Source organism: Hoplias malabaricus, chromosome X2 (assembly GCF_029633855.1).
Source record: "Hoplias malabaricus isolate fHopMal1 chromosome X2, fHopMal1.hap1, whole genome shotgun sequence".
NCBI lineage: Eukaryota > Metazoa > Chordata > Actinopteri > Characiformes > Erythrinidae > Hoplias > Hoplias malabaricus.
This window is the reverse complement of record NC_089819.1, coordinates 41,680,551-41,692,857: the sequence shown is the minus strand read 5'-3', so window position 1 is coordinate 41,692,857 and position 12,307 is coordinate 41,680,551. Positions and strand designations below refer to the sequence as shown.

General features: G+C 36.2%; 1 protein-coding gene across 1 annotated transcript; it reads right to left on the bottom strand.

Annotated features, from left to right (window-relative positions):
* Window positions 1-3,479: 3,479 nt before the first annotated feature.
* LOC136676853 (syntaxin-10-like) lies at window positions 3,480-9,721 on the bottom strand. Its single transcript, XM_066654119.1, has 8 exons — window positions 9,644-9,721; window positions 8,812-8,981; window positions 8,488-8,582; window positions 8,252-8,314; window positions 7,861-7,962; window positions 7,621-7,727; window positions 5,543-5,637; window positions 3,480-5,332 (listed from the first exon to the last, which is right to left on the bottom strand). Exons 1-8 carry the CDS (start codon window positions 9,676-9,678, stop codon window positions 5,256-5,258), a joined length of 744 nt encoding a protein of 247 aa, XP_066510216.1. The 5' UTR covers window positions 9,679-9,721; the 3' UTR covers window positions 3,480-5,255.
* Between the last annotated feature and the right edge of the window lie 2,586 nt (window positions 9,722-12,307).

Here is a 12,307-nt window from a genome sequence, read left to right as displayed (position 1 = left end):
GTCAGAATCAAGGGTGAAATTCCAGAGTAAGTTCTGTGCTCTGTGCTGTCTCTGTAACCCAGAAATTCTGCAGTCCAGAAATTCACCCACTCATCTACTACCACTTCTTCTTACACTCCAGAACACCAAGGATCACATTTTAAAGCACTACAAAATCTATCTTAAAGTGTGGCTCCTGTATCAGGAAATGTTATATGCTACCTTCTTGCTCTGCAAAGACTGCTCGCTTTCACCCTGCTCTTCAATGGTCTGGACACCCATACAGCAGGTATGACTCAGGTGTTGGAGTTTTAAATCCCTCAGCAACACTGCTGGACAGAGAATAGTCCACAACCAAACACATCCAGCAGACAGTGTCCTGTGTACACTGATGACAGACTCGAGTACAAGCAACTCCACATCATATCTGCTGTTTGTGGGTCCTGAACATTAGGGTGAGAAACCAGAGTGCAACTCCAGAGTGACTTCTGTGCTCTATACTGTCTCTGTCATCCGCTACTCCTCCATCTCATGCTACACCTCCAAAGAAATGCCAGAACAGCATGGAACACCTTACAAACACTACACAAACTTCCCCAAAAAGCCCCTAATATCTCAGGGCAGCTCATATGCTAGCACATTGTGCTTCTACCAGCGAATACCAGCTTGGACCCCGGGAATTGTTGCTTGCGGCTATATTTATTTATTTTTTTTTTAAATTCAACCCATTTCACGTCACCAAACATTTCGCGTGTTAGTTACATTAGAGTATGTGTTTTGTTTCCACAAGATTTATTTAAATATAGCCTGTTAAGACACAAATTTATGTCAGGTTTTATTTACTCTACCAACTTTTCAGTGTATAACAAGTTGAAATACACATTGTATTAAGTTGCCTTGGACTTCTTAGAGTAGCCTTGCACTTGCTTCTCTCAAAGTTTTCTGGCGTTTGAGCCCATTTGTGCTGACGAACTACAGTGAAACAGTCATTTGTTTGCCTTCCCAGTTTAAACATATAAATTTTTTCAATTCACCCAACCACTTTTCTCTAGGATTCATGTCAAGAGATACCTTGTCATCTTGTTGTCATTAGATCCTAAACCCACAGGTTTCCATGGCAGGGCAGCACAATGAAGCAGCAGGTATAACTGTCATATAGCTCCAGGGTCCTGGGGTTGTGGGTTTGAGCCCTGTTCCAGGTAACTGATGAGTTTGGTGAGTTCTCCCCTTATCCATGTGGGTTTTCTCCCATAGTTCAGTGATTCCGGGTAGGCTTCAGACCCCCTGTTTTTCTGAATTAGATAAACGTTTACAGACAATGAATGAATATTTCCATGGTGGAAATCACTGCATGGGCTCAAAGTTCCCACAAACATCCGTGAACATAGTTTGCTACATCCACAAACGCAAGTTAATTCAGGACTCTAATTCACAACCCCAGGACTCTAGAGCTGTGCCACAGAAATGCTACATATTGTGACACCATCCCTGTCCTGTAAACCCAATATTTGCTGCTACATAAACTAAAAATTCTCACATATGTATATGTACTGTGGTCACTGATACATACCCCATACCATGATTGATGTGAAAATTTGTTTCTTTTTTTTTTTTTTTTAAACAAGCTCGCATGGTCTTCTGGGCCATCTGAGATGAACTGCATAGTATATTTAAGAATGGAATTATCCTTGTTTGTTTATGATTTTCTTGATGCAGTAGTTAATTCTTTTAAGTGGCAACAGATTTTTAGAGTTTTAAAAAGTTTTTAAAGTTCCCAAGACGTGTGTGGATATATAATATCCACTTGACATTTTCTGATGTGGTGCCATATGAAGAATTGTATGAAGGACCAAACTCGCCTGAATCATTTCACAATATTAAGTACAGGCAGTGATAAAAGAAATAAATATTTTGCAATCTTGCAATGAAAAATATTCTGTTGAACTATTTGAAAATTCTCTCATAAAGTTTGGCATAAAGCAATAAGCAGTGAACAATATTTGTTTGCAAAGACAGAGCCTTTGGTAAACTATCCTTTTATTTTCACATGCTTATAGCGTATTGCTTTAAAACAGCATGACAGCCCTCACTTTTATTTTGCCACATCCCAAATTTTTTTTAATTGTATGGCAGGCATCAAATTATAAAATTGGTTTATATTTAAAATACATAATTACAATCATACACAGGATAAGATATAAAATATCCTATGCCTATCCATTAGAGATTCACATAGTGCCCACCCACCTCTCTTCCTACCTACAGCCACAAAATTTCTGTTGCTTAAAACCTACACCTACACACTTAGGTTGCTGTGGCCATTTATGATCCAATCAGCAACCAGCTATCCTTAACACCTAAGATTACTCATTGAGCCCAGCCCATAGGTACACAAACCACCCACTGTATTACTAGGTCTTCAAAGGGGTCATCAGGTAGACACCTCCTCTTGTTGGTATTTCACTGAATTAAGCCCACAACACCTCCAGAAGGCTCAACAGTGAAGTCTAGTGTCCCAGACCCAACCCCCCTTCCAAGCCAGCTTTAGCCCACCTTATCCTTTATCATCAACAACCATAAATCCACACTGGCCTCCCTGGTGACTAAGGCCATACCTAGCCCCACTGGCACCGTTAATGCATGTTCAGTGCCACCAGTTCCATGTGAACTTTACATGCTACATCACCAACAACCACAATAGGACCTCTACAGTGCATTTCCTGAAATATTTTGTGCTCTCCTTATCCACAACCACTGATTAGACCTTTCAGCTGTTTCTGATCACTCCTTCACAGCTGTCCTTAGTTTCTGGCCCCTGATGCCAAACTGCACAAGCAGGGATGTGGCAGACTTGGCTACAATTCCCCTAACATCTGTCTCCACTGGTCTTACATGTGCCTGCCACGCATGTTCCCTCACTTCGGCCGCCAAGTCTGCGTACTTCAGCTTTTTCCTTTCGATTGCTTCATCTACTGTATCCTCAAATGGAACTGTTAACTCTATGAAATGAACTGTTTACTTTCAGAGTAGTTCACCATGTCTGACCTCAGTGTAGTTAACTGTACTCTGGGACCTACAGTTTTTTACCCATGTCTACCAGCAATTCCCAATCTTGTGCTACACCCCATATACCAATATATGAATCATGCTGTTCAGTGAAAACACTGGAAATCTATTCTGAGCTTTTGTCAGCTATACAAATAGTCGAGTATTTAAAAAAAATCACAATCTGCTTATTTTATTGTTATAAATGTCTCACCTTTCCTGGAGATGGACTTTGTATATAAAACAGAGAGGCGCTAGAAAATAAGCCTTAGAAAATAAGAAAAATTAAATCATATTGTTCAACTATTGTACATGACTAAACGGTTTATTAAAACTAAACATCAATTACAGATATTATTCTCTTGATTTCAAATAAAACTGGAATTAACCCAGTGTCTTAAGCAATAATTACACACAAAAGGGATTTTTAAATATAATTTTAATATAAACTTTTCTTTATTTTACAGCTCAAAACAAAAATCACATTCATTGCAGAACAGTATTAAAACCCAACACGATAATCAGTCTCAGACAGCATTCAGACTGAAAACATCTGACTGACTGCGTCTGTTCAGTATATCCGCGTGTGTGGATATATGTAAATGTGACATCATAAAAACTGGGAATTCAAAATGGGCTGTGCTTATTTTCCATATATGGACTGTACAGACTTTTTGAAACTTGTTTATTTACATCAACCAACTGAGATTAAAAACAAAACAAAACAAAAACTATTTTTTTCCATGATATTGACCATGTAATATTGAGTTACTTTCCCCTGTGTCTGGCAGAAAGTAGGTTCTAAAATGTTCAGCTCTTTTCAGTGAACAGGTAAATCACTGTGTTAAATGGTTAAGGCATGGAGCATATCAATTTACATTATTTTACATCATCAGTACATTAATTACACAAGCAGAAAAGGCTGAATCCAGAGCTGCATGACACAATCATATATGAATTATTATTGTGATTTTAGCATTGTCAAACTATGCAATTGATTTTCTATATATTCATAAATATAAATATAATAATCAACAAATATCCCAATTGACGGTATATGTCTTTGGTAAAGATAATATAGATATAAAACGGAGTATTTCTTTAATGTCAGTTGCGCAATATTGGAAATACTGGTAAAGGCTTGGAGCATCCAGCATGGGGCAACAGATCATTCAAAGTTCAAAATATATTAACGTAATAATTCAGTACAAAAATGTCAATATTTTGTTTCTTCTCATGATATAAATTGTTGGAAGCAGATTACATGCAAGTAATAGGGTGTATTATTATTATTAATACCAAAGTTAATAAACAAATAAAATTGCATACCAAATTAAAAATGCTGGTTAAGTAATAGCTGAAATAATTGTAAATGTAGATTAAAATAATATGAAGTAGATGTGATCCTAATGTAATTTGGGAACAACAAGAATTTATGGCAAACACAGTTACTGTTTAAATATCATTATTATATTATCACTAAAATTTGCTATCATAGTGTGGATATATGGCTTCATCTACAGTTCTGTTCATTATGTTATTTTCAGATGTTTACAAATAGTTTTACACCTGTTAAATATTACCATATTAGAATAATTGCATTATATATGCATTATTTATCTGCCAAAACATTAGCTAGTTTTAGTCCAGAGACGATTCCACGGGTCTTAAAATGAGTAATTAATTTAATTCAATCCAATTTAACATTATTATTATTTTATTAAAATTTTATATATGTATTTTTTTTGCAAGAAATATCACTATAAATGCATGGTTGCTATTATCACAATATTGATATATTTTCTGTATTGTGCAGCTCTAGTACAGCTCTTCTCTTTGGCTAGAAACAAGCATTACCTTACAAAATAAAAGTTCCCTCAACCCCGGTGTAGTATTGTTAATTGATTTACATATTTTCCATACTGCACTGTGAACCGTAGGAGTATAAGATATAATATTAAGGCTGCAGCAGGGCAGCAATGTCCACCCCCTTCCTCCAATCTGTCCAATAATACACAAACATTATTTAAGTGAAATATACAATAAAATAACCACAAGCTGAAATTGTGTGTAAAAAAAAAAAAAAAAAAAAAAAAAAAAAAAAAAAAAAAAAACCACGAGAGGTTTGTGGCAGCATTTACCTATATTCTCAGAGGCCACTCGTTTGTGTGTGGGTGTGCATACATGAACACGTTTGTGTGTAAAAGCCATTCAAGTCCAGCAGGTGGAGGTCACAATGCCAAGAACAGAATGAGGACGACAATGAGGATGATGACGAGAGCACCGATAGCACACCACTGCCGCTTACCTACAAAGGACAACAGTAGTCAAAGTTAACTTTTTTATTATTATTTTCTCAAAAAAAAAAAAAAACACTACAGATAAACACACCATATATGACTTAAAATTGAGCAGAGTGCAAAATCTCCAAAACAGCACTGGGATTAATTCATTATAAAAGAGTAAAATACCATTCATAAGTGCTCTGAAACGGACTGGGTATCTCAGTCATACTCACTGCTCGTCATGTGTGAGACTTTCTCCAGCTTCTTTAGAACTGAGTCCATCCTGGAACCGGTATGCTCCATCTCCTCACTGAACTCACCCAACATGCTGAAAAATACAGACACTATAAGTTTCACCATAATATACAAAAACTTTAGTTATGAATACATTGATACAATGCTGATGTGATTTAGCAGTTCTAAGATCCTTAAGAAAAAAAAATAGAAACACTGACCATATATGTGTGTGTGTGTGTATCTCAGTATATTAAAATATAATAACATTTATCTTAATTTATTTAATTAATTAATGTAAAAAGACACTCATATTATATAGATTCATTGTTTCAGGTATTTATTTATTTTAATGGTGATGATTATGGATTCTCTATGGGGTTTAGGTCAGGCGAGTTTGCTAGCAAGTCAAGCACAGTGATACTGTGGATATTAAATCAGGTATTGGTACTTTTGGCAGTGTGGACAAGTGCCAAATCCTGCTGGAAAATGAAATCCGCATCTCCATAAAGCTTGTCAGCAGAGGGAAGCATGAAGTGCTCTAAAATTTCCTGGTAGACGGCTGTGATAACTTTTGACTTGATTGGACACAGTGGACCAACCCCAGCAGATGGCTCCCCAAACCATCACTGATTGTGGAAACTTCACACTATACCTCAGGCAGCTTGGATTGTGTGGCTCTCCACTCTTCCTTCAGACTTTGAAACCTTGATTTCCAAATGAAATACAAAATTTGCTTTAATCTGAAAGCAAGATTTTGGACAACTAAGCAACAGTCCAGTCCTTTTGATCCTTGACCTAGTTAAGACACTTCTGCCATTGTCTCTGGGTCATGAGTGGCTTGACACAAGGAAGGTGACAGCTGTAGCCCATGTCCTGGATACGTCTGTGTGTGGTGGCTCTTGAAGCACTGACTCCAGCAGCAGTCCACTCCTTGTGACTCTCCCCCAGATGTTTGAATGGCCTTTTCTTCACAATTCTTTTAAGGCTGTGGTTATCCCTGTTGCTTGTGCACCCTTTTCTACCACACTTTTTCTTTCCACTCAACTTTCCATTAATGTACTTGGATACATCAGGAGGGTGTCAATGACTGCCTTCTGGACACCTGGAGGTTTAAGAAACCTTTTAAGAAACAAAAACCAGGTGTTTTGTGTTGATTATCATTATTTTAGGAGATAATGACTTTTGGGTTTTCATTGGCTGTAAACCAATTCACATTTTGAATTCATTCATTATCTGTAAGTGCTTATAGTTCAGGGTCAGGGTGGGTCCGGAGCCTATCCGGAATCATTGGACGCAAGGCTGGAAAACTCCCTGGAGGGGGTGTCAGTCCTTCACAGGGTGACACCCACTCACACATTCACACCTATGGACACTTTTGAATCGCCAATCCAGCTACCGACATGTGTTTTTTGGACTGTGGGGAGGAAACCGGAGCACCTGGAGGAAACCTACTGACTGGTTTTCTGACCCATGAAACAGCCTGGACCCCCACTAATAGAGTAAATGTAAACTGCACACTTCAGAGTGGTATTTTATTGTGGCCAGCCTAAGGCACACCTGTGCAATAATCATGCTGTCTAATCAACATCTTGATATGCCACACCTGTGGCGTGGACGGATTACCTCAGCAAAGGAGAAGCGTTCACTAACACAGATTTAGACAAATGTGTGAACAATATTTGAGAGAAAAAGGCTTTTTGTGTACATAGAAATAGGCTTAGATTTTTTCCACTTCAGTTGCTAATTGAAATAATAGGTCTTAAGGTGTAACTACTCTTTAAACATCATTTTGTCAAAGGATATAACATCACGTATTCTTACTTCATTTCACCCATGTGGGTTTATAGTATCTATGCATTGTACCCCCAGAATATTAGAATAATATATTACCATCCTTTTGTTTATTTCTTTCAAATTTTATTTAGAGCTATGCAGTTGCATACAACCAATGTAATAAATTAGAATAAACTCAATGTATTGAAAATATTTTCATTGCAGTTATCTGCTCTGAAACTGTATAATAGTTGATGTTTATGATATGTTTAAAAGTTGTGGCATATTTTGGGTCACTCACACAGCCTGTTCGTCAAGCTCATCTCCAATCCTGTTGGACATGTCCTTTAACACTCGAATACTTCCAGATACAAGTTCTAACTGCTCATCCTGCTCCTGTACAATCAACTACACGTAGCAGAAAGCAGTGTACAGCAGATGGAAGAAGTGCTATAATATCAAATCATAATAATAATACAGACACTCTAAACAAAACCAGCAAAGGTAACAACATAATTATAATAAAAACAGGTTTGTTTACCTGCTGCTGCTCCTGTTGTTCCTGGATGTACCGGGAATTGGCTGAAACCAGGTGAGGCTCCAGACCTGCATGTCTCACCTGAGTAGATCCTCCCATCAGAGCCTGCATGCACGCACGCAAAGGAGCGCATATGTATTTCTTTTGTTTGTTTTTAATAGAAAATGAATGAATGAATACATATTCATTCATAATATCAAATTACTCACTCATACATGACAAAATGTTCTACAAGGGATTACATGTGTATTTATGATAATGCATTCTTTATAAATAAGTATTTTTGTGTATATTTTTCAAAGGACAGTTTTTATAATAGTGCCTTACATTTTTCACATATTTTATAGTGATGTGTAGTGTGAACAGATGTATTAAGGCAGATGAAAGTACTTACCTGTCTGTTCTTTTTTTCTGCCTGAGCTACAGCTGAGGGACTGGACAGCTGCTCTTTCATCTCCTATGTACAACACACATATACATACACATATAGATATATAAAAGTGTGCTTATATTAAAGGAATATTTTGGTGGGATTGGGGGCAGTGAGTTGGATTTAACTGTATTTTCAGCTTTTACTTTTTAATATATTAAGCAGTGTTCGAACTTTTGCACATGACTTTCTGTGTGTACCTGAACAGCTGTTCTTGTTTTCTCCACAAACTCTCGCCGCTCCTGCAGCTCATTCTCCCCAAGTCGGAACTTTCCAGGGTTTGATTCCACGATACCTCTCATAGTTAAGAGCTCATACATACTTCTGGTTTGAACACACTAGAATGTTCATGATTCACTAAAGCATTACATAATGCACACAGCTCATATAGTGTAATGTAAAATGTAATACTGTATGAACACTGATGTGTACATAGTGTGTATGGTGTGCATGTAAGTTTGCATTTGTAGATGTTTATTTGATATAATATGATAAATAAAAAGATACACAGAGAGAGAGGATACTAATGGTTTCATGGAGGTCCTCCAGGTCCCAGTCAATAGCCCTGAGACAGTTTCTCAGCTCATTGGTGCTCCAGTCTAATTCATCTCGATTAACAGGTGTGTCCTCTTGCAGAAGCTCCTCCCATCTCTGAAATAGTCCCCGAGCTCGCAATAATGCCTTCTGCACCTCACTACAAAATTTGTTACACATTATACATCATAATGCAGTCTTTGTTATATTAAGTAATAAGTAATATTATACCCTTTTGAATGTTCCTACAACACATTCTCATTATTCTAAATTATAATACAACCTCCATGTAAATGCAATATAAACAAGAATGTGTGATGTGTTCATTTTTCTGAACTTTACTTAACAGACAAAAATAAAAAACTTCAGTGTTTTGTAAATATAAACTTTATATATTTACTAACATAAACAAGTGTCCCAACTGTGTGTAATCCTTTCTTACTGTGTGTGTGCACTCTCTGAGACACTGTGTATACCCTCATTGTGTGTATACCCTCACACACTGTGTAATCTACTCACAGACGCTGTGTACAATTTCTCATTTTGTACTCTCTCAGACATTATGTGTTATGTCTCACTTTGTGTACTCAGACCACACGTGTAATCTTTCAGACACTGTGTGTTATCTCTCAAGCACTGTGTGTATTCTTCTCTCATTGTGTGTACTCTCTCAGACACTGTGTAATCTCTCCTCTCAGACACTGAAGGATTGTAAAATAACCCGTCTCTGATTTTGACTCAGAACACCGATCACACAGAACTCATCGTGAAGTACATCATTAATGACAGAGTGAAATAAAGAATAATAAGTATTATTTTTACCCTTTAACCACGAAGAAAGGATCTTCCATGGACATGGTTCCTCTCAGCAGCAGTTTACACTCGATGTTGTACTTCAAAATAAAAGTCCTGACGCACTCCCTAAACTCCTCTGGATACTTTAAAAAAGTCTTTTACCTATTAAAATTCATCCTTAGTCACCATTGATACTGTAATTAATTTAAAGTGTTAATTCAACTGTCTAATACTTTTTTCTGCGTTAAATTACCACTCGCAGAAGTTATTTGCTGTTTTATGAATTACGTTCAAATGATCATTTTTAAAATAAAAAAGTACCACTCATTGTAGTAGAATATGCATACCGTTATATGTGATTTTTGGTTGAAGTCTTTTATTGTGAAATCAATCTGAAGTGAAGTATTTGTGACGTTGCAAACGGGCTTTTATTTTTTATTTAAGTATTTTAAGTAATAAAAGGCCACTTGTGTATTATTTGTACCGTCAGTGTTTCATTAATGTTCTCTGTTAATTTTCCTAAATTTAACTGAATCATAAAGTTAAAAGTTTATTCTCTCTCTCTCTCTCTCTCTCTCTCTCTCTCTCTCTCTCTCTCTCTCTCTCTCTCTCTCTCTCTCCCCACACACAAAATTTTGTGTCTGTGAATTGTTGGAACAATATATGTATACCATTTTGTGGACACATATTAGATTTGTATAAATACTACAAGAAATCTTACCCTAACCTTAAACAATTTCTTTATCTTAAAATGTAATAATTTACATTGTGGGGCCAGCAGAGGGGTCCCCATAAGTAAGACAAATCTCCACACTGCGTGATCAAGTGTGATCTATTCCTCGCGCGCACACACATACACACAGTAATAAAATTGAGGCATTTGTTTAGAATGCATTCTCTCTGAGTTTTATTCCAGGCCTTTGGGTAGGGTTCTGTTCAGAATTATTACAAAATGCACTTTAGAAACAGAAAGAGCATGATAGAGGAAGAGAGAGAGAGAGAGAGAGAGAGAGAGAGAGAAACAGGGATTTTCTCACAGCCGGAATAGAGGGCAACATCACCACATTCACAGCCTCTGCTTTCATAGCAATATCAGCAAACAGGGCTTTTAACATTTAAATCTACTCAGCAATAAAGCTGATGTTTGTTTTTACATATTTTAAATATAATTTTCAATATCGGTAACCTTTCAAACAGCGTGTTGCCTCACCTGCAGTTTTCAGTATCATTCGGCAATAAAAACAAACAAACAAAGATCCTTTATATCATTATTTTTTGGTGCTCTTTTTCTGTAAATTTTTGCTTTTTTGTTTTTAAAAATAGAAGAAAAAAAAGAACACATTGCTCTTAAAAACATCTATCTATTTTTATATATTTATACATATATATTCTTTTCTTCACACCCACACACACACACACTCACACACACACACATACACACAAACACACACGTGTGTGTGTGTATGTGTGCGTGTGTTTTTATTATTATTTTTTTTTATATATTCCTGAAGTTGACCCACAGAGTGGCATGCACATTGCACATGCATATCATGAAAACATACTCCTCCTCATCGCCATGGTAACATTCTTCCCTTTTTTAAACCTTCATCTTTTGCTTCTGAATGATTACAGAGGATGATGGTGGAAGTGTGTAATGATGGACTGATGTGAGAGACTGGGAGGGGCTTGGGGTATAATGGTAAACACAAAAATACTATACTGTTAAAACTTTATTATAATTTAAATTGTTCTATCATATTATTACTATTTCCAAAAAATAATCATATCAATAAATAAATATAAATACATTATTCAATATTTTTGCCTCTTTCTGTTAATATTAAAGCTCTATATATTATTTACTTTATTATTCAACCTTACAGCAACTCATAAAGATAAAACAGTTTGTAGATTTCAAACGCATGGATACTATTTAATTATTAAAACTATTGTATCTTTCATCAAGCAGATTAAACACACTTCTCCAAAGAGCTGTTGGCCAATAAGAAAATACCCTGATAGCTGTATCAGTTTAGTGTACCAGTGATATCAGATATGCTTTCTACATATGGTAAAGCTTTACTAGATTTATACCCAAAGCTTTAATACTTCAGCTAGCTTTTTGCTGGCAAATTCATATTGTAACTAATTTTAAGCAGTATTATGTACCTTTCCTGAACCAGTGCCTTATTTCGCATTTTTTCCTTATATAATAATATCATAAGATTACACACACACACACAAACACACACACAAACAATATATATACATTCATATATAACTGATATAACTCATTTAAAGCAGCATGTTAGTTAACTGCCAGGGATTAAATAGGAAGTAAAAGTAAAGAAATGCAGAGAAAGTGAGCATAAGAGTGAGAAGAGAGAGAGAGAGTGAGAAGAAAGAGAGAGAGAGAAAGAGAGAGACAGAGAGAGAAAGAGTGTGATGGAAATGAAGCAAAGAATGAAGACAAGCCCAGTGAGTGATATTTAAGTGATTATTTACTGAAGGAGATGGTAAACATAAACAATGAGCAATTCCACTTTCAGTTCAGAGAGAGAGGGAGAATGAGAGTAAACAGAAAAAGACAGAAGCAGAGAGAGGGCAGAGAAAAATAATACAGAGGGAGAGAAAAACAACAAAGAGAGTATAGGTGAGAGTAAAACAACACAGTGTAGATATAATGAGACA